The sequence below is a fragment of the Cololabis saira genome, chromosome 23, assembly GCF_033807715.1.
Source record: "Cololabis saira isolate AMF1-May2022 chromosome 23, fColSai1.1, whole genome shotgun sequence".
NCBI lineage: Eukaryota > Metazoa > Chordata > Actinopteri > Beloniformes > Belonidae > Cololabis > Cololabis saira.
The window spans coordinates 13,213,871-13,240,453 of NC_084609.1; the positions used below are offsets into that span (position 1 = coordinate 13,213,871).

General features: G+C 41.7%; 2 protein-coding genes across 5 annotated transcripts in view; one reads left to right on the forward strand and one right to left on the reverse strand.

The window, feature by feature from the left end:
• The window catches only part of parpbp (PARP1 binding protein), a 28,432-nt gene extending 21,632 nt beyond the window's left edge, over window positions 1-6,800 (reverse strand). The window contains exon 1 of one of the 2 annotated variants that reach the window (XM_061714281.1): window positions 6,742-6,800. The gene's annotated coding sequence lies outside the window, so the exon portion shown is untranslated. The remainder of the gene's footprint in view (window positions 1-6,741) is intronic. The other variant, XM_061714279.1, reaches the window with a different exon arrangement.
• nup37 (nucleoporin 37) lies at window positions 1-26,163 on the forward strand. 3 transcript variants are annotated; one of them, XM_061714283.1, is made up of 10 exons: window positions 1-76; window positions 2,879-3,040; window positions 3,124-3,245; window positions 9,851-9,923; window positions 10,140-10,234; window positions 23,327-23,417; window positions 25,466-25,641; window positions 25,720-25,770; window positions 25,847-25,940; window positions 26,016-26,163. In XM_061714283.1, the coding sequence occupies exons 2-10, from the start codon at window positions 2,885-2,887 to the stop codon at window positions 26,127-26,129; spliced, it is 972 nt and encodes a 323-aa protein (XP_061570267.1). In that variant the 5' UTR covers window positions 1-76; window positions 2,879-2,884; the 3' UTR covers window positions 26,130-26,163. The 3 variants fall into 3 exon arrangements, with proteins under 3 accessions (XP_061570267.1, XP_061570268.1, XP_061570266.1); XM_061714284.1 differs by lacking the exon at window positions 1-76 and adding an exon at window positions 103-235; XM_061714282.1 differs by lacking the exon at window positions 1-76 and adding an exon at window positions 2,155-2,182.
• Window positions 26,164-26,583: the final 420 nt, after the last annotated feature.

Consider the following 26,583-nt stretch of genomic DNA (forward strand, 5'->3'; position numbering starts at 1 on the left):
CGTACCCGGAAGAGCATTAAAAACATTACAAAGGCGCGTAGTGTTTGATTCTAGAGACTTCATTTAAAATAAATCGGTAATGTATTGAATTAAATCTCACATTTGTAATGGTTTTGGACTCTAACCAGTGATGTTTGAGTGCTACGTTGTCAGTTTGAGCGTTGAATGTATAAAACTGGTGACATTAAGTTTAGTTTAGCTGACTGCATGCTCTTCTCACGTGTTTTACTGCCAGGTGCGTTTATGTTTTGTTTCCTCTGTGTACTTTTCAACTCGTTCTTATAAGAAATAATGCAGGTTTAGTGTCTGTTAATACGGATACGAGCCATTAAAGAATCATACTTGGAATTTTGTATTTATAGTCTCAGCTTTCCCGTTTTATGTGTATCATTTACTTTTTTTGACAAACATATATCCTGTAAAGTATAGTGTGCACTTTATGTTGCCGAAGGGCGAACATTGTAGTTTAATAAAAAGTAGCCAGATTGTATCTCACTAACTGTGCATGTGTTTAATATACAGGACTGTCTCAGAAAATTAGAATATTGTGATAAAGTTCTTTATTTTCTGTAATGCAATTAAAAAAACAAAAATGTCATACATTCTGTATTCATTACAAATCAACTGAAATATTGCAAGCCTTTTATCATTGTAATATTGCTGATTGTGGTTTACAGTTTAAGATTAATATTCCCAGAATATTCTAATTTTTTGAGATAGGATATTTGAGTTTTCTTAAGCTGTAAGCCATGATCAGCAATATTAAAATAATAAAAGGCTTGCAATATTTCAGTTGATTTGTAATGAATCCAGAATGTATGACATTTTTGTTTTTTTAAATTGCATTACAGAAAATAATGAACTTTATCACAATATTCTAATTTTCTGAGACAGTCCGTTACATAGATGTGCCAAACAAACGCATATCAGAACGCAGTTTGGTCGTCAGCTGGTCTTCAGGTATCCTGGCCAAAGGTTTTGCTGCCAGTTTCGTTTAAAAGCTCCTGATTGTACACTGAAACTGCTGATAAACTTCTTTTTTTTTGTAATGAACACAATTATTTCTGTTAGGGGCATTTTATTCCTGCTGAAGTTTATAGTAAGGAGGGAATAATAAAAAATCGCAATTTTTCTTATTAGTATAGCAATTTATTCAGCAAGATGACACAAAAAAATCCACTGATTCCCCAAGTAGGAAGAAATTGAAGGAGTTTGGTGTAAATACTATGACAGCTTAATTAAATCAATATAATCTTGGTCACAAAATACAAATCCCCTGATGGGAAAGTTAATCTGACCTTGTCAAAGAGTTGGAGGTAGCAGGTTCTGGAAGTTAAAGTGCTGGAAATAGAAAATTTGTAGGGATCTAGCATGAAAAAAACATCAGAAACAAAACATAGGGACAGTTTAGGAACTATACAGAATATGCTAAAATACAGTGTTTAAAGTGCAAGGTTTACTAAAGCAAACTCTCATATAAGCAGTGTACCGGTAAACATTCTTGCACAGAACCAGGTGTGTGCGCAACATAACAAAAAAAGCGTGCTTGTGTGATGCATGCTGTTTTTATTTTATAGTTAATTTCCATCAATGATTTTTGCATGTTTTCCTAGTATCATGCAGTTCGACGCTGCACCCACCTTTTAAAATGCTGCAGAGCATACTGAAGGATGATTCCGCACTACAAGAGTTCAAGATTTTAGCTGGCATTCATGTGGACTTCATGATACCTGATATACCAGGGCACCATTAATACAGATGTACGGCAGACTTGTAGTTCTCAAGACCACTTTTTTGTGGTCTTGGTTTTGTCATGGTCTTGGTCTTGGTCTCGGGTCTCTGAGTCTCGCCAGGTCTCGGACTCGGATAATTGAGATGCCATTGCACACCAAGGTGACAGAATCTTGTGATCACCAGTTCTTCCTCTCTTAATGTACAGTTTTGTATACTATCTGTAGTTTGCATTGGATTTAATGCATGTTTTGGTGCATCTGCATGTGTGTCTGTATTTAAAGTGTTTATAATGGCCTTATTTGAATAAATATATGGTGTGTATATGGCATTAACCTTTAAATAATATTTGCACATTGTTGTGATTGTTTAAGCATCATTTATGCTTAAGCATTATTGTCTTTGCCATTGCAGTGATGCTGATATACAGTGTAATTTGGCTACTTTAATGGTAAATAATGCAATTTCAAGTCGATAATTGTGTATCATTAATATTTAAAAATTCACGTTTCGTCTACAAACTAAGTACAATTTCAGTCAGTAACATTTACTATTCACTAGACTTTTCTGAGGGGGAGGGTTGTGTTGGAGGCTGGTTATGTTGTTAGATGACTTTGGGACTAGTTAATTGTCATGTCAATCCTTAAAGGCACTCGAGTCGATCATCAAATAGTGCAGAAACAGTGGTAGTGCAGTTTCCGCACATATTTGATCTCAACTAATTGATGAAAACATTTATAGTGACTTCACACATAAGACATCCAGTGTCTCAGTTTTATTGTGCTGCAGTTGAATAAAACCTCGTATGTAAACTAAGCAGCTGAATCCAGGATGGTGCTGATGTTCTACAACTCATGCAAGATGAACAAATAACACATTTTTTTTGTCTTGACTTGGTCTGTGTTCTTGATACTCTCTGTTCTTGGTAGTGTCTTGGTCTCGGTTTAGGCAGTCTTGACCACAAATCTAATGTACGGAGGGGTGACATAATGCTAGACAAGTGTTTTTAAACCAGCGTAAATACATTTATGCACTGTTCATCTTAGGGTACCCATAAGGGTGCGGAGGTTCACCTTTTGGTTATTGGAGATAATCACATGTCAGATGGACGTTAAACTGTTGTCTGTCCTCTATTACTCGGATGCAGTCCAGCATGCAGGAAGACTCGACCCGCAGTCCCAGCTACGTAGTGCCATGCGACGACTACGTCCACACGGTAGAGTTCAGTCCCTTCACCTCTGGCACCCCTGCCTCCCTCTTGGCCTACGGTGGAAACCAGTATGTGGTGGTGGGCACCTGCCTCTTCCAGGTGAGTGAAGCAGCTTGATCCAGTCTGGTTTAGTCCCCGTACGGTGTTTTTCCTCTTTCATGAGTATCAGTTTGCTCCTACAGGAGGAGGATATGGAGGTGGAGGGGGTTGAATTCAACGTTCTCCGAGCTTTCCGTCATGACTTACGCGTCGATGCTCTGGCCTGGAGCCCTGAATCTCGGCTGGACAGGATACCCACTATCAGGTATCACACTCTGACACGATATGATTATTTTGTGGATGTTGATTGGTAACAAGATACTATATTATTATGAGTTAAATACCAGCTTTGTTATCTGGCCCACACAGGGTACGTATCCACTATACTGTGTTGTCAGGTTGGGAAAAATGGCATTCATGTGCAGGGGTGCAGTTGAAGTTTATTTTTTCTCTAAGATCGACCACAAATGCTCCTCTGTTTTTGCATGAGGCTAAATGTTTTGTTTGAGGATGTCAACTTTTTTTTCTTTAAATAGAAGGAACCATATTATCTGGTAAATTCAGTGTATTTTTTATTTATTTATATGTGGCTCAGAGTCTCATGCTTTTCAGTTGGCATTTGGTTTTAATTATATTTTTTGTTAAAGTGTTATATGTCTGTCCTGAAGTTTTTGTCATAACAGTACATTTGCCTGTTATGTTTTCTTCCTTCAACTCATTTTATTGTATAATTCTATGATTTGATAAGCAATGAAAACTATGTGGGTCATTTTGAATTATCCACAGCATTTTTTGCCGACAAACACTCAGGCGGAATGCAAAATGAGAAGGAAGACATGGAAGTATCTTACATTTTTTAAAGGTGGTTATGAAAGTATGAAATCATTAGGAAAAGTAAAGTATATGTGGTGGTTAGTTGTAAAAATGAGTCATGAAGGAGCAGCAACCAAATGTTTGGGAAAACAAACCGAATTAGCATTACCATGGGCTAGATGTCCAAACCTACAAAGATAACAAAGGCTGAAAGGAAAGAAATCACGCTGGTAGAGGATTTGGCCTGCAGCTTCTGCTATTTTCTCCAGCTGTCAGTTTTTTGTCTTTGTACAGTGAAATCCTGCTTTCATTTTCATCTGCATGTCATTTATTGATGCTCTTTCTTGCCCCTTGTTAACCACCTTCAACCAGGCGCTGGAACCAGTTCAGAAACTTTAGAACCACAAATTAAGTATCTTGCAGTGTCATCTGAACATCCCTTTAGTGTATTATGAATTTCTACCAAGGACACAAATAGTAAGACATAAGACACTCTGTGTCTTATTATTCCCAAACTGCAGCTGATACGCTGGCTGTTATTTGCTGCTAAAAACAGGATTGATACCCTTGAATATTCAGTTCAATTCAGCTTTAATTATATTGCTCAAAATCTGGACAAACTTTAAGAATACAATACAACTTATCCCAGATTGGTCGTATTTATACAAAGTCAGTTTCCTCTAATCACCAAGACTTTTCTGTGTTACAAACTCGTGTCCCGAGCAAGCACAAGGCGACTGTGGAAAGAGAAAATCACCTTCTAGCAACCAAGCTCAATACGGGCCGCCATCTGCCCCGACTGGTTTGGGGTTGAGAGTATGTGAAGTATCTGGATATTCACTCTTCAGATAGAGATTTGGTTCAAAGAATTGCCATTTCTCCATGAGTTTCTACTCTACTAGCTCAACATGGACTTGACTTAACAATTCCAGTCACAATATGTTTGTCAGTCACCATAATCCCACCTATTTAGCCCCCGGTTTAACTGGCTCCTGCATCTCACCCGGCAGAGTTCTGGGGGCACGGCAGCACCAGCTCTCTCTGGCTCTGAATCAGCACTTAGTTGATGATGAAACTGCTTACATGGAAAAGCCCAAGACAGTTAGCTGAGTATGGGAAGTGGTCTCACTGTGAAATCTCTTGCTGGGGTCACTTTCATTAAACCGCTCTGCATTTGTGATTTGATTTAGATCTCAGCAGCAATTTAGTCCTCTTTTTCACACCTCTGCATTTACAGGACTGTGTCAGAAAATTAGAATATTGTGATAAAGTTCTTTATTTTCTGCAATGCAATTTTAAAAAAAAAAAAAAAAAAAAAAGTCATACATTCTGGATTCATTACAAATCAACTGAAATATTGCAAGCCTTTTATTATTTTAATATTGCTGATTATGGTTTACAGTTTAAGATTAAGATTCCCAGAATATTCTAATTTTTTGAGATAGGATATTTGAGTTTTCTTAAACTGTAAGCCATGATCAGCAATATTAAAATAATAAAAGGCTTGCAATATTTCAGTGGATTTGTAATGAATCCAGAATGTATGACATTTTTGTTTTTGTAAATGCATTACAGAAAATCACAATATTCAAATTTTCTGAGACAGTCCTGTATGTCAAAAAGTTCCCTGTCTTTCAGTTCAAGTTTGCTTTTTTTCTTTGGAAAAAAATAAGAAAAGTCATCTGGTTATAGTGGATATTAATATTGGATAAATATGGAGAATAACAATGTATAAGTTTTATTTTGAATGTGCCATTATTTTACCCAACAAAATTAAGCCAAAAAAGAAAAAATTGTGGGCAATACTAAGTACCCCCCCTAAGTGTCTTCCTGGGATTTAAGAGGGTAAGTGGCAGCCAGGTGCTGCTAATCATCAGCAGACCTCTACCAAAGCAGATAATTTGGCAGATTGCTGGCCCGGAGCATTCAGGCGTGTGTTAAGATTAAAAAAGAGAGATTATTCCTAAACGGAAAACCTTCAAGAGAGCTTCCAGTCTTCCCAAGAGTCAGTGACCCAGCAAATCTATTTCAGGGGCGGACCGTGCAGGGCTTGGGGGAGATGGAACAAAAAAAGCCCAAGAGCTACAAGCCCAAGTGGAAGAAGACTGAACAAGTACGCTTTGTGGGAAAGCTTTGCCAGGAGGCAGCCTCTCGTCTAAAAAGAACATGGAACCAGGTTCACGAAACGGCATCTGAACAAACCACAAGACTTCTGGAACAATGACCTATGGACAGATGAGACCAAAGTGGAGCTGTCTGGCCTCGGTGCCCAGCACCATGTTTGGCAAAAGCCGAACGCGGCATTCCAGTAGAAACACCTCATACCCAATGTCAAGCACCGCATTGAAGTGGTTATGATTTCTGGGTTGTTTGGCAGCCACGGCACCGGGGCACTATGCAGTCAGACCACAAACTGCTCTGTATACTACAGCATGCTAGAAACATCTGTCCAACAGGCTATTTGTCCAACGACCAAAGCTCGGTCGAAACCCTGTCATGCAACAGGACAATAATCTGACCACAGCAGCAAATATACAAAAGAATGGTTTAAAAGTTAAACAGTGATGACTTAGTCAAAGTCCTGACCGCAGCTCGGCTGAAACGTTTGGGTGGGACCTTAAGACAGCCTTTCATAAGTCGTTCATATAAACCTCAATAAACAGAAGCGATGCTGTAAACAAAAATGAGCCAGAAGTCTTCCACAACATCGTGAGAGACCGATAGTCGTATATTAAACAACTACTACAAGTTGTTGCTGCTGGAGGTGGATCTAAAAGCTGCAGAATCATTTTTCATGGTTTTTTTTTTTCCCCTTCTCATTTTGGTTCAAAACGATAATAGCACATTGATCACAAAAATTATGTTGCTATTTGTCTGAAAACTAGTACTATGATCAGATGGATGTTGTGTTTTTTTTTGCACACGCAGAGAAGGAGAGGGATTCTCACTTTTGTTCGGCGCTGAGCTTGGAGCCGTCCACTTGTGATCGGGCCACCCAGGAACACACAGAGTATGAACCCGGCCTCCGCTTGTAGACAAGTAGCATCAGTTTACAGCCTCGACTGTTGATGAATCGAGTTCAAACCAGAAACGGATTTTTCCATGTCGTTTTTTTCTACTTCTGATGCCTATTAAAGTCACTCTAATTTAGGTGCGTTGACCCGTCTTTTCTTTTTTTGCGCTATCGATTTATAATAATAGATGAGAGTGTGTTTCCAGTGGGTTGGGGTCTGCGGCTTAAGGGCCTCTTGTTACGAAAGAAGTCATCAGACTGCAGTTGTAGGATTAGAGGGTGTCAAGCTATGCTTCACTTCCTATCAGAAACCTGATGTCTGTGTCTTTTAACATAGCAGGAGACATTTTTAGAGAGTTCACAGCAGTCATACGGTGTGAAAGTAGTCATGGCCACCTCTCGCTGTCACTCTGCAGCTGCCAGGACGCCAGCCAAGTTTTTTTTTTTTTTTTTATTTCTTGTGGTTCTGGAGTAGCCCAACAATAGATTGTTAGAAAGCAAAGAGTTTCTGCCTAATTGGAGCGGTGGATGTGAAGGATCTGCAGTCCCCCTGGAGGTGTTTAGGCTTTCTGTAATTGAAAAGGAAAGGCGGCGATAATTCCTAGCCTTCTGTGGTTTGCTCCACAGGCCCCTTGAGCCAGCCCTGTGACGTGCGCACATGTTATTGCGCTGATGATTACCCACTCAGGTTCCATCGCTCCCTTCAGTCGGCACGTAGCTGTGCCTTCCAGGAAAAGTACAACGTTCTCACGGGCTTGGGGAGAGGAGTGGGGGCCAGCGATCCCCCCTTTGCAGCAGCTCGTATTGGGAACAAGCATGAAGACTATTGAAACCACAGACTTCCACAACACGTACTCATTTTTCAACCTTGGCTGTCATTTGGTAAATACAGTGGCCAACAGGCTACACAACAGGCTTTTCTTGCTGTGTTAACAGAGAATAGAGGAAAGAAATTGTTTTTTTTGGGGGGGGGGGGGCATGAACGAACAGCCTCCAATCAGATGCAAACCTTGCGTATCATGGTTCATGGGCTGGAGACGCAATACCAGGAAAACGGGAGCTGGCACCGATCAGCGAACACGCGCTCTAACAAGAAGAGTCATCAGTTTACATGGAACTGATTTTAAAGTCAAAACGTTGCATATTTTTAGCCGTTTGATGACGATACACGGCACGCTGTTCTCCCTAAGTCATGTGTTGGCTCCGCATGTCATATAATGCGACGCCCCCCCAAAACGAAGCCTCGAAACATTTGTTGTAATCGGCTGCCAAAGCTCTGGAGTCCATGAGTCGTCACCGTGCACACAATCAGTCTGACGCAAACTGACTCATAGGCCGCGGGCCTGCGCTAACTCTGCTCTTAAAGGGACATTCTGAAGGGAAACTACGTCTACTTTTAGGTGGAGAGGAGTGTAAACTTTGGTTAAAGACGAATGCTTTGGAGTTTTTACTCTCAAATTTCAAAGAAGTTAAAATTGTGTTGATCGTAGGCTTCAAACCTTTTTCCCTGAATCTCGTCTATGCAAAAACTACAAAACTGTAAATATCATCAGACAGACGACAGTCCAGACGAAGAACTTCCTTCAGCAGAACCACAATCGAGTGTTTGGGGTCCAAAAAAAAGGACAGAAACCCAATAAAAAGACACATTTAGTACAATAACGACGTACATGGTGTCACCAGGCGTGGAGGTGCCGCGTTCCAGTTGTTACCATGACCTCAGTTCCCGAGAGGAGTGTTTTTAAGAAGCGAATCCCTTCTAAAGGCTACTTTTTTTTTACCTGGATTTGTGAGATTATGAGTTAACCTAGAAGTTCTGAGATGATGGGAGAATCACATCTTTGGATTTAAAACCTGATTGTAAGGTAATAGACGCCTCCCGCTCCAAAAACTTTACAAAAAAGATGGTTGACGTCAAACAACATATGCTTTTCTACTTCCCAAATGAACCCCTCATCCTCTGTGACAGAAATGTTACGCGAAAGAATCTGACTTGTTTACCGTCGGTCTTCAAAAAGTGAAAGTGATGTCAATGTTGGAGTCTGTTCATCACATTTTATTTTGAAAAACGACCGGCTTCTCTGCAGCATTCTCCCGTCTGACTTCCTTCCAGTTAGGGATAGGCTCGGGCTTCGGGCTGAACTGTAGAAATCAGCTGGTTGGGGTTTACGTTTGCAGGCTTTAAATAAAAGAACACGTTTTTAAACATCATCTTGAAGGTAAAGAGGGTGTTTTGTTTGGTTCCACAAGGAAGGAGCCTGATAACTGAGGTCTACGTCTTGGAGCAACCAGTGAGCCAGCGCTCTGGCAGCTTGCTGTTTTTGAGTTGAAGTAATAGCCTGAGAGGAGGTGTGTTATTTGTTCTCATGAGTTTACATTAAGGCTCTGAAAGCCAGTGAGCGTTCCCTTTTAATAATGAAACTGATTTTGACTTTGATTTAGAAAAAGAGGCTGTGTGTGTTCCACGGTGTAAAACAAACACTTGTTAGTCAGGTTAAAGGGCCTGTCCCGCTCTAATCTGCAGCAGCAGAACCCCGAAGTGCGTTCAGGGCTGTTTGTAATGACATCATGCCAAGTCCATCTGTGCCTGCAACTGCAAATGTGTGAACCGCTTTTTTGTTTATTCTGGTGATACGTGTGTGTTTTTTCTTGTCACCAGTGAGTTAGTGTAATTGTGTGAATAATTGCAGGCGCTGGTGTATACTGGGGCTGATTAGAGGGAAAGTCCTCTGCCTGGCTCCGCGCAGGTCTCCCAACAGAGACATGCGTAAATGGCGTGAGCAATCTTGTTTTTCTCCGTGTTTATCTTTGCTTGCAATTAGAATCTCCCTGGCAGTGGTGCTACTGATCACAGTCCAAGTTTCTGCCACACACACACTCACACACACACACACTCTCTCTCTCTCTCTCTCATCCAGGGGTGTCAGTCTAGGCGGTTGCAGGCATGTAGTGAAAAGGAGATGTTGTCTGTCAGTGAGTCTGTGTTCATGTTCCCTTTTTTGTTTATTGTTAAATATTCTTTCTTTTCCTTTTCCTCTCTGCAGATTGTGCACCGCGGCAGCTGACAGAAAACTACGCCTGCTGACTTCTGATCTTCAGGACAAGCATGAATTCAAGGTAGCGCAACATCTGGAGCACATTGGCCCAAACTGCGCTTGTCATTTGGCACCGAGGGCCAACATTTGGTACTCAGTGATACAGGAACTGTAACTGGACACACAGAAAAGCCAACGTAGTAAAGCACATTTTGCCAGAAAGCATTCATTTAAGAGTTTGCTGATGAGTGTGTTCTGGTTTTTGTTTACTTATAACTCTTTCCATTCTGTTGCCTAGGTGATGGAGGGCCACACCAGCTACATTAACCATTTGGTGTTCGATCCCACAGAAGGGAAACAAATTGCTTCCGTCAGTGATGACCACACTTGCAGGTCCAAACCGTTTTGTTTCCGTGTGCATGTGTGTGTGTGCGCGCGTGTGTGTGTGTTCCCAGCTTCTGATTTTCAGTTCTGTTCTTTGTTAATGGTGCAGAAAGTCCTGACAGTGTTTCCACGGTGAAACATGATGCTAAGCACAACATGCTCTAGTGTGACTGTGCGTAAGCACAGTGCTGCTTTGTAGCTTTTCTAGTTAATTGGTTAAATATGGAAATCCAATTAGCTGCAGAAAGATTTTCCTCTCTAAGGGTGGGGAGGGTGGGGGGGCTGTAACAAGGTTCCCAAATTTTCCTTTTCAATTAAGGCTAGCGGAGGGAAAAAGTGTGTTAGTAGCCAGGGTCAATGCCGGGGCAGCCCCGGTACGTGAGGCAGGATCTTCAGCGAGATGCTTCATTCAGTAGATCTCTCTTTAAACTACCAGTTGAGCTGATTCTGAAGTGAGAAGGCTCATCCATGTTCTTGGTCCTGTTCTGATCTTAAAGAATTGTTCAGTTGAAACTGACAGATTAGGGAGTATGTTTTTGAACACTCATCACTGACATACCCGTCTCTTCTGCTCGTCACCGAGGTCTTTTGTCCACTGAACGTTGTTTACCTGCTTGGCATGTGAGATGGGGATCACGTGTGACTGGTTGTGAAACTGTCTGGGTCAGTCAGACAGTCAAGGCTGCATTTTAATTGAATTACATTTATTTATTTTTGGTGCATTACCCTGTTGACTGATAATCCAAACCAGCACAGTCAGACTAGAAAGACTTTTTCTTTACAGTAACGTAAAACTGGGGACAGCAGCAATTTATTTCTAAAAGTAGCAAAAAGTTTAATCTTTTCTTTTTCATAAAGGTCCAGTGTACATGATGTGGAGTCCTCTAGTGTTGATGTTGTGGACTGCAACCAGCTAAAGACCTCCAGCATCAGTCTTCCCTACAAAAACAACGCTGGTTGAAAAAATAGTGAAAGACTCCTTGGTTTTTCACATTTTCCTTCACGCTTTTCTTGGAACTCCTTGATTTGTCAGATTTGGGCTTCTGGCAGGACCTGAGCGCAACCTGTTTGCTGGTAAATTTATAGGGGTTTGACAGACGAGAGGAAATGGGTGATGTTTTGAACTCTTTATTCCTGCCAACTTTTGGACACAAGAATCCCAGTGTTGCTTTTTTATATAGTGTGTGCATGTTGGGATGCTGGGGGTTTGTATATGTATGTATATTTATTTATTCATATGTGTATGTATATATATATATATATATATATATATGTATATTTTATATGTATTCATAGTTTTTTATTTATTTATATATGTATATATACATATTACATTATTATTATTATACATTATATTTCATATATATGTGTGTGTGTGTGTGTGTATATATATATATATATATATATATATATATATATATATATTCATAGTTTTTTATTTATTTATACATATAAATAAATATATATATATATATATATATATATATATATATATATATATATATATATATATATATATATATTTTATATGTATTCATAGTTTTTTATTTATTTATATATGTATATATACATATTACATTATTATTATTATTATTATACATTATATTTCATATATATGTGTATATATATATATATATATATATATATATATATGTGTATATATATATATATATATATAAACAACATGTGAATCAGAACAAGAATCAGTAACCATCACAACAGTAGACATCCAAAAAAGGGTTGGACAGCACCAGGCCCAGACACGAAGCCCACTTCCTGGCTGCAGAAACTAACAGCACACCATGAGCGCCAAGCAGCATAAATAAACCGGCTACAAATGGCCCTGAGACCCACCCAGCATGTTAAACCCAAGGCCACAGTGTCTTCATCATGAAGGACTCCCAAAAACTGCTTCCCATCCAACTACTGGCCAGTAACCACCGTCTGCACAACATGCTCCCGTCAGGCATCATAGCAGCCGAGATAAGAAGACACGTGGCTACATACATGAGCACAGGCCACAAGGGGTTTGGAAGTAACACCGGAGGAGACGAGCACCAACTATTGGTCGACAGGGCTTTTGTCAAGGACCGTAAGTTAAGACAATCTAACCATGATCAACTATAAGAATGACTACAAGTCAAAGCAGTCATGATGCTAGAATGCTTGGAGTTGTAGAACATCAATAACACACTGAGAACCTTCATCAGGAACTTAATGGGACTGTGGAGGACTGCTCTAGAGGCCAACTTAAAGCCACCTGCTCATGTCACCATCAATAGAGGGAAATACCAAGGAGATGCTTTGTCCACACTAGGGATGGGAATTGATAAGATTTTATCGATTCAGATTCCATTTTTCGATTCTGTTTAACGATTCGATTCTTTATTGATTCTCTTATCGATTCTCATTTGGAAAAAAGGAGAACAAACAGCTCGATTAGCATCAACTTTGTTTTATATCTTTGAACAAAAAAATACAAGTGAGGTCTTAAGAGGCCCCCAGCCTTGGGCTCCTCGATGGTGCCAGGGGGTCCCACAAAATTATTTTTAATATAAAATATGTATTTAATATTAAATAATAATAAAATGAATATTCTTCTGTATAAATTAACTAAATACAACTAATTATTCTGTGGTAATTACACAAGAATGTCCAGTAACATGTTCAACACCACAAACTTAGTCACTGCTCGGTGACATTCATCTATTCTGGCCTGATACTCTTCCCTGCCTTGATGAAAGGAGAAGCTAGCGATAGATGCTCTTTAACTTCTCCATAGATGAGCTGACGAGATGCAGCTGTCCGCCGGAGCGCCCGGCTCGTCCTCGTGGCCGAGCATGCGGCTCTTCCTGCCACACGCCGCCCGACTCCGCGCTCCCAGTGCGACCAGTTTGCGGAGGAAAGCACCAGCCGAGCCCTAACAGTTTCCTCCCTTTGTTGAAATGTCCACTTTGCAAGCATTGTCGCCCTGTTGTCAACATTTTTGGTAAAATGTAACCAAACTTTCGAGTGTTTATGCTGTTTTATCCCCATGTTTTCCTGCTGGGCTTGAATGCGCACGTTGCGTAACTACGCAACATGCATGGTGACGTCATTCACGCCCACTGGAATCGATAAGGGAATTGTTTGCAAAAAACAAAAAAGGCAGACGATTCCAAGGAATTGAAACACTGGGAACTGGTTCTCAACAAGAACCGGTTCTCGATTCCCATTCCTAGTCCACACTGATGTTCTGCATATGTCTGAACCCTGTTTGTCAAGATCATCACAAAAACTGGACTTGGATACTGGTGGAGTAATAATCACCACCTCTTCCATGCCAAGCTGTATTGCAAGAGCAACGTGATCACATCTGAAGGGGGTGAACTACCAGAGGGAAACATATCAGATATTGATGACATCTACAATTACCTTGGGATGCCACACGAAAACGTCAATTATAAGGATGTTGCTAGGAAGTTGGCCACAGCCAAGCACCTAAAGATTAACGCAGGTCCTGAAGAGCCAGCCGAATGGGGGAAAACAAAGTCCAGGCCATCGACACACATGCCCTAAAAGCAATCAGGTATTGATAAAGTAGCCTGGCCATATGCAGAGATAGAAAGCACTGATTTCAATACAAGAAATGTCCAAATATAAGGAGGATTTCACCCCAAGTCCAACACCATGAGACTTGAAGTGGAAGGATTAGTTAGCGTCAAACCTCCCATCCAGGATGAAACGACAAAAATCCAGAATTGCATCCAGAAGATGGACCCTAATAATGAGCTCCTACATGCATGTCTCTGGCACCAGAAATCCAGTGAGGAGGAAGAAGACGTGGAAGAGGAGTTATAATGGAAAGAGAAGCCAAAATACTACCAAGAGATTGAAAAAGTGTCTGAGAAGACTAGAAGCAGGCTGGTGTGAAGGACAGCCCAGGGACATTAATCATAGTAAGAAAAGAACAGGCCACAAGGACAAGAACCATAGAGGCCAGGGTCTACCACACCAGACAAGGCACCTGCTGCAGACTGTATAAAGATGCCCCACGGAGGATCCAGCCTGACGTAGGATGCTGGCGGGTAAAACATACATGGAATGCTACAACCTCGAAGTGGTAATAGTGTACAGGAACATCAGTATGGGTTTGAAGTCCTGGAGTAAAGGTGGGATACATCCATGTGTGGTGGAGTACGAAAGAGCAAAGATCCCAGGGGACTTCCAAATCCGGACCGATAAACTGGTGTTCGGTAATCTACCAGATGATTGTGGTGGTTGACAAACTCCAGACGATGTCAGTAGTGGTAGATGAAGCAAGTAGGGCTGGGCGATTTTGGACAAAAATAAAATCCCGATTTTTTTTTTTTTTTTTTCTCTCTGAAAACCCGATTTTTTTTTTTTTTATTTCGATTTCGATTTTTTTGGTAAAACTACAAAAGACAATGGAATAAATTGTTTCAAATATTTTATCTTTATTTTTAAAGAAAAATAGCAAACAAATTTCCCTATGGGGAATGAAGTGCAATTGAAAGATACTGTAAATCCTCCTTGAGTTTAGTAAAGTGACAACATTTACAATTTTCTTGACCAAACAAAGATGACTAGACGAGCTATGTCTGTAATGCAGCCAGCTGCAAAAAAGGAAAATCGATTTTCCGATTTTCCTTTTTTTAACATCGTCTTGAATAATAAATCCGATTTAGATTTAAAATCGATTAATCGCACAGCCCTAAGCCCAAGTGACGACAACAGCAAGAAGAGGGAACATGAGAAGTTGGTGATATACCAAGCGTTGAAGGGGGATGGGGAGATGTGGAAGGTGAAGGCAGTAGTGGTGCCAGTGGTAGTTGGGGCACGTGTTGGGAGAGTGTCTCCAGTAGATCCCAGAAACAACATCAGAGATCTCGGTCCAGAAGTGTGCAGACCTAGGAAAAGCAAAAATACTGCATGGACCCATCGAGCTCCCAGGCCTCTGGTAGACGACCTGAGCCTGAAGAAGAGCAACCGCTCACGGAGGAAGGGTGAAGCTGGAATCTTCTGTATAAACACGTACACATGCATACATCTGTACTTCAGTATAGGTGTTTTAGTGTGGTTGTTATTGATCTGTATGAGTTAGTTCTTGTTAAAGCGGCACATGTGGTCAGAATAAAACTCGCAAAACTTGAATTCCAAAACAAGACAGAATAGATCACCGCATGGTCACGTGCAGGAGGAGCACGTGTTGGGTACACTCCCGCCAACTACATTTGGTGTCTTGTAAATCGTTTTCTGGTGCTTCCACTGACTTTGTTTCAACAACAAGGGGGAAAATTGCTTCAAAAGTAGAGCAACATAAGTCTTAGACCACCCTTAAATGTGTCCTGTTGCTCAGATTTTAATCCATCCTGGAAAGTGTTCATACCCTATATTAGCATCGGCCTCTGGAGATCAGATTTCCTACCATATATTTGTATGACAGGTCTGACCGGGGTCAGATACACATCCCATGCTTTGCAACGTGACTTCAGTCTAAGCAGTCATTTTACAGTTCTTCCCACATTTTTTACATCACATGTGTTTCCTTTGTCGTTTTTTTTTTTTTTTATTTTATTTTACATTTTTATCCCGATTTTTTTTTTTTTTTTTTTTTTTCTTTTCTTTTTTTTTCTCCCCCTACCTAAATCAGTCCTGGGCATTGCTCACCTCTGCCAACCCCAGGTGGGTTGCATTGAGCTCAAGTCTCCTCATGAGCAGGCTGCTTCTTTTCAGAGATGAACGTCTTGTGGACCGGCACTGGTATGCCTTGACGTCCTGAAGTTTTTGATGAAATCTGCTCCTATGAAGCGCCTTACATACCAATCCCAGCTCTTCCGTGGTCGACTCAGACTCCACACACATACCCCTTTTCCACCAAACCAGTTCCAGGCTCTGGTTCTGGGCCAGTGGTGAGTTTGGAACCGGGCTTTCTGTTCCCACGGACAAAGAACTGGCTCCGGGCCAGTAAAACCAGTTCCAAGGTAGCACCAACTCTTTTCTGGGCTCGAGGAAAGAACCGCTTACGTAAGCGGAGGGGGCAGAGTTGTTAAGACCAACGGCAATAGCAAGACTGCGAGACGGCCCATTTTCAAATAAGCAACAAATTAATATGGATACAGTAGGGCTGAGCGATTAATCGATTTTAAATCTAAATCGGATTTATTAATCAAGACGATGTTAAAAAAAGAAAAATCGGAAAATCGATTTTCCTTTTTTGCAACTGGCTGCATTACAGACAGAGCTCGTCTAGTCATCTTTGTTTGGTCAAGAAAATTGTAAATGTTGTCACTTTACTAAACTCAAGGAGGATTTACAGTATCTTTCAATTGCACTTCATTCCCAATAAGGAAATTTGTTTGCTATTTTTCTTTAAAAATAAAGATAAAATATTTGAAACAATTTATTCCATTGTCTTTTGTAGTTTTACCAAAAAAATCGAAATCGAAAATCGGGTTTTCAGAGAAAAAAATCTGGATTTTATTTTTGTCCAAAATCGCCCAGCCCTAGGATAAAGCAAAGCAGCAGTGGTTTGCGGAAGAGACAACCTGTCTTTTAGCGATGTTTTCCACGGAGGTTGTTACGCGGACCAAGTCCGTATTAGAGCAAATACATTGTTGTTGCTTCAATTTTCAATGTAAAGGCAGCAATGTAACTGAAGTTTGCAGTGACATAATGACGTGGCTCCCGTTAGCACCCAGTTATGAAAAAGCAAACCGAGTTGTGAACCAGCGCCGACACTGGCCCAGAACCAGGTCTAGAACCGGTTTGGTGGAAAACGGGTAACAGAGGGAGCAGCCACTGCTACTCGTGGCTCACTTCACTTGTTGACCATAGTGGAGTCTGATACAAGTCTAATCTAAACAAATATGTGAAGAGCCACAAAAAATATGACCTTTAATCTGAATGGAGCTTTATTTTGCTTGGGAGAGTTCTTCATTGGCCTCTTTGTAATATGGATTGTGATTGTGATATAGGCCTGATCCAAAAATTGTTGGTACTTAAAAGTGAGGCGTCACACCTCCCCCTTCCGAATCGTGACCATAAATACATTTCAGGTCTGCAGTTTTTTTTATTATTTTGTCCATCACATGTAAATATCTTATTTTAAGGTAATAAAACCACAACAGATCTCCTCTTTCATACATCTGAAGCATACTTCTGCCAGTATATCACCTTCAATGTTGCACGGTGAAACAGTTTACTGCAATAACTGCCAAATAATGTTCTCAGACATTTCAACACTTAAGCTATTAGTTTCACAAATAGTCTGGATAGCTTTGTTAAACTGCACTTTTTACCCTGTCAGTGTTTTCTTATAAGGATGAGGAGAAACAATTTGAGCATGTAATATTTCTTAGTTGTACGGGATTGTGTTTGGCGCGTTCAAAAAATATAATTTATTTAATAATCCTGAGTTGTTTGAAAACATATTAAGGACCCCCCAATATGCATAAAAAAAATAATAAAATATAGTGTGTGTATATGTGTGTGTGTGTGTATGTATGTGTGTATATATATATATATATATATATATATATATATATATATATATATATATTTTTTTTTATATATATTTTTTTTATACTTTTTGCTGCGTCCACAGAATTGTGTGGAAAATCCAGATTTGACAACTGGTCAATAATTTGTCATGATGAAACACTTTGAGAGCCATCAGCGTGATGACCGTCCTGTCCATCCACGTCTGGGGTCACACCAAGTAAAACAAGTCTCCTCCCCTCCCATCTCCCGCTCCCCTCCCCTCCCTCCACTTACCAGCCAGAGAAAACAGGAGTGCGCTCCATCTGCTGAAAGATTTAAATTCTGTCATGTTGAGAAAATATGGGACGCGGGGGGAAGACAGAGGCGGAACAAGGGATAGATCAAGTTAACATGAGAAGACCTTCCAGTCAGCCCACACAACCGGAGTCTGGATACGGGGAGGGGGGGGCCGGTCCTGCAGAAAGGGAGGGAGGTTTATGTCAGGATGTATAGGCTCATGACCTCTCCGTCACTCTGTTAGGTTTGGCAGCCGTGCCGTCTCTATAAGTTTGCTTAGTTTTGTCATCGCTGTCCCCTGCAGTTGTGGGACTTCTGCTGCTGCCAACACGCAACCTGACGCCGCAGCATCGAGGTGGGGAACCAGACTCCACTTCCTCAGGGTTCCATGCAGTCTAAACAGCTCAGCGGGTCGATATAGACAAAGCAGGGTGGAGTTGGTGGGGGAACGTGCCACCTAGAGGTCACAAGGGCACACTGCAGGGTCCTGAGAGGATTTAGAGTTGAATGAGTTCACTGCTGAACTCAGGATAACACACCTGCCGCTGCTGCATTTTATATATATTATATATGGTCCAAAACATGTAGTCCTCCCTCTCGACGATAATCCACTTGTTCGTCTCTATCCCTTAGATTGAGTAAGGCAAAGAAGTACGAGCCCAGTGATATTTAACCTTTTGCATCATAAAGATTTCCATCTGATGCTCCCTGACAGCCCTGTCAGATTATTTAAAATGTCCCTTTGTAAACTAAAGCCATTATTTCCTCCAGTATGTTCTCTATATCCACTGCATCTTACTAAAAAGCCCCCCCCACTGATTTTATGTGATTTGGATGCGTTTCAGTCATGCACACATACAGCTGTAATACAAGAAAGCAACATCTTACTACCCACTGGTAAAAGAACTGTTCTTCTTTATTTAAACAAGCCTGTCAGTGTTTATGCGACTGAAATGACCAACAGTTGTTTTGAATGTCAAATGTTTACTTAATCAGCTCTCACAGTTTGCATTTCATCACGCACCAAATGTATTTCGTGGACCAACAGGTCCGCCTATGCCGATTTTCTTTTTTAGAACTTTAACCGGCTGCACACATGGACTTTACCAGCAGTGTGTGCTAGCAGAGGCTGCAGGTGAGGTCACTCCAGGTGAGCTTACTTACTTTGATGATTGTAAGGTGATGCAGAAATAATCAAAACTGAAATTGATGTCCTGATTGCAACATAGCTGATCTCCTTTTGCACAATGTCTCCCCCTTTTTTGGGTCACAGCTTCTATAAAGCTTCAATTTTGGTGGGAATATTAGTCGTATCATGCCTTTGAGCCATCTATTTCGATGATAACATTAGTTTTTTGTCCAAAATGACGCTTCCCCTCGTGAGTACAGTCTCACACCTCGAGCTGTTTTGGTACATTTGAAAACTACTAAGTGCTTTTTGAAGATGTGGAAGTCTCGGTGTTTGAAGGGATGCTGTTTGCAGATCTTTGTGCACATCAACCTGGAGGACTGCGCGGGGCTCCGCCAGAGGTTTGTGCTGCTTCACTCTTCCAGCTCCGAGCCTCCAGAGATCCACCTTCGATTATTTACTCTGCTCTCTACGAGAAAGATCAGATCACGCAGCCCTGACGGCGGTTCTCGTTACCTCCGCTTATGGGAAATGCTGAGACGCTGCAATGCTCTGCCCGTGTTGTTTTCTTACTTTGATAACCCAATACAGGATTTCAGATGTCCTTTTCAACCCTGTTGTACATGGAAGCAGAGTATTGTTGCTAGCTGTTATGCGTGCACGGTGTTTTATCAGTGGTGGCCGTGCGTATTTTCTCCTCTCATGTCTTTCATCTCATTCTGTAGAGGGTTATGTGTTTTTTTGTTGTTTTTTTTTCGCCGGGGGGAGCCGGTGCTGGTGCTCTCCTTTTTGCAGGACAAAGTGGTTGACCACAGTTTGGCCGTTGGTAGTGTAGCGTGCAACTCAGCCCTGCTTGGCTTGTGGTCTGAAAGAACGGGGTCTAGTCCTTGTTTTCCTGATGTGGTCTGAGGCTTTTCTTCTCAGCCTCACTCGATGGAGGCTTCTGGCCGAGTCCTCACATGGGCAACGGAAAGAAGCCCAGAGTTTTGACAAACCTCTATCCTGCTGCAGGGGAGACGAGGCATTTAAATGTTTACTCTGGTCTCCATTTGAGACGGTGCGTGTCCTCTTTTACACCACACCACTGAAGACATCAATCTCTCCAACAACACGTTTGACATTTAGATGGTCTTTTGAGGTACTTTCGGGGCATTACATGCTATCTTTTGTATGACCTCATCAGTCAGCACCTTCCCTTTGCTCCGCAAGCGCTTGGTTAAGACTTCCATGAAACACTTGCAGCCTCCGTCATGCCGACACCTTTTTTCTTCTAGTCCGGGGCTGTTGAGATGTGATTAACCAGAGATTCAGGTAGCAGGAACTTCAGGTTTTTAATACTGGAGTTTCTATTGTTGAAACAGTAGGCGCCAGTAACCTTGACAACCTTTCCCAGCTGATGGAACTGGGGCCAGATTCACCAATATGTTCTTAAGAACGATCTTAAGAAATGTCTTAAGATCTAAAATTAAGAAGTTCATAAGAAAGTTCTTAAGTGAAATTCCTCAATATTTTCTAAGAACCATCTTAAGAACTGTCATTTCTTACGAATTTCTTATTTTTCCTACTTAAGAACTTCTTAAAATATGTCATTGCATTTCACGCGCCAACAAACGATATTTATACAGGAAGTTTGCGTTTTAACACTCAGTCACTCACTAAACATGGAGAAGGAGAAAAAGAGATGCAGGAACTTTTCAAGGCAGGAGCTTGAGGTTATGGTGGATGAGAAGAATGTGCGAAAAAAAATACTATTGGGGAAAATTAATAATTAACTACCACGCTAACTAACATGCTAACAAACAGTTAACAGGCTCTTTGTGTAATTAATTACAAAGTATATCCTCAAACTATGACCTAGTTTGAGGATGGGTCAAGGTTGTCTTAAAGTTAAGAAAAAAGTCAAGAACAAATTTGAGAACTTTTATTTCAAGAATACCATTTATTCTTAAGTTTTTTCTTAAAGGAGAATGAGGCTCCTTTTAAGAAATGAGACTCTCTAGCGCCACCCTTCACCACGACGGCCGTCGGTGGTACTGCAGCCAACAGCGAAGCCGGCACGGGAGAACGGGGAGAACGTGCATGCAGCGTCATGTGACGTCACATCCGCAGGAAAGCACGGGAAATTCGGCCTCCGAATTGCAGCACATTTTGCAGCACACAGCCTGTTCAAGGCAACGGAGAGATACGCTAGAGGAATCATTCTTTTTGGTTTGGAACGCTTCATCTGACATTATTACTAGAAAACTTAAAACTTATACAAATTTTTTTTGCATAAATCCTGCCTCAATCCTGCCTCATGCTCCTTTAAGAAGAAACTTAAGAAGAAAGTTGAGAAAATACTTATGAACTTTTTTGGAGAATATGACTTCTTCTCTTTTTTCTTCTTAAGACTGAACTTAAGAAAAAAATGACAATTAGGAAGATTTTTTTTCTTAAGAATGTTTTGTGAATCCGGCCCCAGGCCTGTAGTGAAGGACTGGCGGACAGGTGGACCTTTACCTCCATGAGAGCGGTCCAGCCTACGTCTCCGTCCCCACAGATCTGAAGTTAAAAGAAAATAAATACAAAATTTATGGTGGAAAGACCCATTAAAAACTCTATAATATGTTCTTTCCCACTAGGGGAACATCTGGACTGAAACTGAATATATCCAAGTTACCAAGAATAAGACTTTAATTAAGCAGTTGCATGAAAATGAGTCAGGTCATACATTGTGCATAAATGATGATTCATCCTTCCGATTGTGAGCTAATCAAAGCTAATCTACTAGGGACAAAGTATCAGTCTGCACACTCTTTACAGGCCAAAGCTACAAATTCTCCTCACATTAGTTTTGGCTTGGTCCAAGTGGCCAAGGCAAAATTTTCCATCACAAAAATCCCAAATATTCCAATTTGGAAACATTCCATCAGGAATTGATTTGATTATCTGGAAAATATTGGAATTTCTCATAGTTTCAGGTCCAGCTTGTTTGCTGTCTGGGTTCATGCCGAACCAACAGAGTCTGTCTGTGGCAACTGGGGATCCAATGTCCAGTGGTTCTATGTAACAACACGTCAGGTGGACACGGACGGGCGCAACTGCGATTGGTCCACTTGATATATTTCCTACTATTACAGCTTTTTTTTAATTCCCAACCTGGTTTATAAGGTATTGCAATGTCAATAGAAGATACTATTCAGCATTTTATCAGCTCCAGCTCGCCATACGTCCTTTATTTGCTCTGTTGCTGTATCTGAACTTCAGAAAGGCAGTAAACCAAAAAAGAAAAGGCAGCATTGACTTCAGGCTACAATGCTGGCGTAAAGACTCTGCAGCGCCACCTACAGTACCTTGCGCTCGCTGGTGTCTGTCTTGACTGGACCCGGGTTGAAAGGGTTGCTTGATGCTCAGGTTTCTAGAAATTATCTGCCCAAGCGATGCAGGAATTGACCGGTGCACACGGGGAATGTGGCCTCGATAGGTTGAAATTTCACCATAAAAAACCTGCAAAATTTCCAGTTCATTGCTGTTAATTCATGATAATGTTTTATCGATCCCAACCAACTCCCGTTAATACTCATGAAAAAGTTTCCAACTGTGAAAATTCACATTTTCAGCCCTCGTTGGGTGAGTGTGAACCATGTCTGCACCATCATTTGCAGTTGTGTCCAGTATGCTTGCATCTTTTTATTATTTGCTTTATTATTTCCCCCCTCAAGTAGATTTAGGTCTGTTATATGTGAATGGGGCTTGGGTTTACCTGCTGGGGTCAGAGAGTTGTGTCTTGGTTGTGAATGGGCCTCATTTACACAGAAACTGGGGGAGGTGAATTCTTGGAGGCGTTATGTAAGCATCAGAACGGCGCTTAACAATGTGATGCTATTTTCAGCCGTTTGCTCCCAAACCCCATCTTTGTGGTTAATTAACAGCGAGTGGATTTTGTTTTTGGATTTTAGGCCAGCAGCGGTTCACATGCCAAGCTGAATTAATTCTTAACTTTACTAATTAGAGCTGCTTAAAGTCCTGTTATTTACCTCTTCCTCAATAATGAGACGGCCGCGCTGGTTTTCGGATAAATTCTCACGGCATTTGAAAAACAGACATGTCGGTTCCAGTGTCCTGGAAGTAAAGTAGGTCAGACAAGGTGGTGTGGAAGTATTTTAATATTGTTAATTCGACTCCTTATTGTGTGTCTGAACCCCTGTCTGCAGGGTGTGGGACCTGGATGGAAACGAGACCACCGTTCTCAGACTGCGCTCTCCTGGCGTCAGTGTGTGCTGGCACCCACAGGAAGTCTTTAAGGTAGGTTGTTTTGCAGATGCACCCTGACTGATCCTGAATTATATTAAACCCCCGTGGATGTGCTCCCGTGGTCCAGTCAGCTTCCCAATATGTCCAGTGGAACCATGTTGGTTACACGAGGAAAGTTCTGGATTAAAATCTCAATTTTGCTGTGAAACGTCCTCGCTGTTCCAAAGAGTATAAAAAGGCCCTCTGAAAGATGATGATTCATCATCTGAAGACATGCCCATTGTACGTTTGCCTCATTAAGGTTTGCTGGCACACGTGTGCGCGCAGCTCTTTTCAGGTCCCACCACAGCATTTTAATCAGGTTGAGGTCTCGGTTTTTGACGGGGACCATTTCTTTTTCAGCCATTCTGACGCAGATTTACTGGTTTGCTTGGGATCATCGTCCTGTTGCATGACCCGGCTTAGCTGTCAGACGGACGGGCTCATATTTGATCCCAGAAGACTCGTATGGAAAAATTCACGGTCGACTCAAAGTTACTAGATGACTACAAAATAACCCCAAATGGTATGGTGTTTTAGTGATGATATGCTGGGCTAGATTTCCTCCCAATATGGCGCTGTGGCATTATGGCCAAACATCTTAACTCCGGTCTTGTCTTTTCAAAAGGACGTTGGCCTGGAAGTCTTGTGGTTTGTCCAGATGCAAAACTGTAATGAGCGCTCACTTTCCTTCCGAACGTAGAAGCTTTGCCCCGGCAGAAGCTTCCTCCCAGTCTTTTTCTAGTTGTACCATCATGAGCTTCTCGCTGTAGGAAGATAGACTTCCGTTTGTCTTGAAATAGTCGTCACAATTCCCAGGTTGATGGGCGACAACTTCTTCACAAATGGCACTTTTCCACTAGTACCTACTCGGCTCTACTCATCTCAGCTCGGCTCGACTCAACTTGCCTTACCGTTGTTTCTTTTCCATAACAATTCAGCACCTGGAGCAGAAGTAGGAGGTTGGAGTGAAGCTGCTGTGACGTATTTGATTGTGTGACACAAACGAAAAAGGTGTAGAACATGAAGGAGATGATAAATGAGCTGCTGGGTCTGTGACTTGTGTTCGATATTAAGTTAAAAAATGAGAGTGAGAGAAGCTTCAAGCGGCGACGCTTTTGAATTTTTTTTAGCTCGTCTCAGCGCTGCTGAAAAGTCTGTCGGTACTGTAGCCGCGAGCAGCTATGAAGTGACAGAGCTCCTGGTGGATCTGGTCGTTCCTTATCGTCCGTCTAGATCCCTTTTTAATTCTCTCCTCAGCCACCAGGTTTATGAACATCTGCACCTCAGAGTTAAAATAAATATTAATAGATAAAATGAACAAGAAGCCGCCGTCAGAGTCGCTCTTTCGCTGATTTCTGACTCAGACGTCTGACTCCAACCCCCCGACCAATCGGTGGCCTGTAGTGTGATGATGTCACAGCCCGACTCAGACGCTTCGAACCTCGGCAGAATAGATACAGAAAAAGTATCTACTCGGCACGTTAGACCCCTAGTGCAGGGCCGGCAACCCAAAATGTTGAAAGAGCCATATTGGACCAAAAACATAAAAAAACAAATATGTCTGGAGTCACAAAAAATGAAAAGTCTTGTATAAGCCTTAGAATGAAGGCAAATGGCGAAATGTCGAGACAAAAGATGAAATGTTGAGAAAAAAGTCGTAATGTCGAGATTAAAAAGGAAAGGAAAAAAGAGAAAAAGAAGGAAAAAAAAGAAGAAAAAAAGAGGAAAAAAAGAGAAAATATAAAGAGAAAAAAAGAATTAAAAAAAGAATAAAAAAAAGGAAAAAAAAAACGTCAAACATTTTTGAAAAAGCTCCAGGAGCCACTAGGGCGGCGGTAAAGAGCCGATGCGGCTTTAGAGCCGCGGGTTGCCGACCCCTGCCCTAGTGGGAAAGCACCAAACCAAGTGGAGTGGAGCCGGGCTGAGTAGGTACTAGTGGAAAAGTGCCATAAGGTCACCGCGTCAATTCCTCTAATAACAGCAGGTTTTACATGCCGCACCAGCATTTAAGCTTAATTTGTATTACTCTGTTATCTGGATTCATCTTTCTTCTGCAGTTAATGGTGGCAGAGAAAAGGGGGACGATTCGCTTCTACGACCTGGTCACGCAGCAGGCCATCCTATCGCTGGACTGCGCCCCGCTCATGTCGGCCGACTGGTGCTTCACCAATACCATCAAAGTGGGCGCCGTGTCGGGCAACGACTGGGTCATCTGGGACATCACACGCTCCAGGTGAGGAAACGCGCGGCGCTGATGCCGCCGAACACGTTGACCTGGGTCATATCCTGATCTTGTTTTTGTCGTTTGCAGCTACCCACAAGAGAAGAGGCCTGCCCACAAAGACAAAGCGCGGCTCTTCAGGTAAGGAGGTTCAGTCGTGACCCCCGACCTCTCGTCCCTATCAAAGCTGATTTACTCAGGAGGATGTTCTTCCCAGGTGGTCTCGGGCCAATGAGAACCTTTTTGCCACCACCGGTTGTCCCGGAAAGATCAGTAGCCCGCTGCTCATCCACCATCTCGGTCACCCTCAGGTGAGCGCATGCACATCCAGATCGTAACTGTGGAGGTTGCTCTGCCGCTCACGTGCATCGCTTCTGTCGTTGCAGCCTGTGACGATCGGATCGGCCACGGTGGGGTCGGGCCTGAGCTGGCACCGGACGCTTCCCCTCTGCGTCGTCGGCAGCGATAGAAAGCTTTGCTTCTGGATGACGGAGATGTAGCGGCACTGTGGATGGATGTCCTGTTTCTGTTTAATTAACGTTCAATAAAATATTTTTGGGAGTGTTTCTGAGTTTGTGAGGACCCATTCAGTTACATAAGTGACCTTATGTCCTGGTTTCACCAGCCATCTTGATCACCTTGCAAACAGGAGCAGTTTGTACCATCTCTGATTACAGTGGGTCTTACTGTTGGGGAGGGATGGGCGGTATGGACTAAAAAATGTATCACGATAATTTCTGGCATTTATCCCGATAACGATAAAAATGACGATAAAAAAAATACCAATTTAACTCCACCTTTGTAACTATAAATCTATCTCACTCTCAGATCCCCCATGTTTGTTACACAAAAACATCATCAACGGGAATTTATCTTTCTTTTTTTCTTTCATCCGTCCGTCCGTCTTTCTTTCTTCCGTCCGTCTTTCTTTCTTTCTTTCTTTCTTTCTTTCTT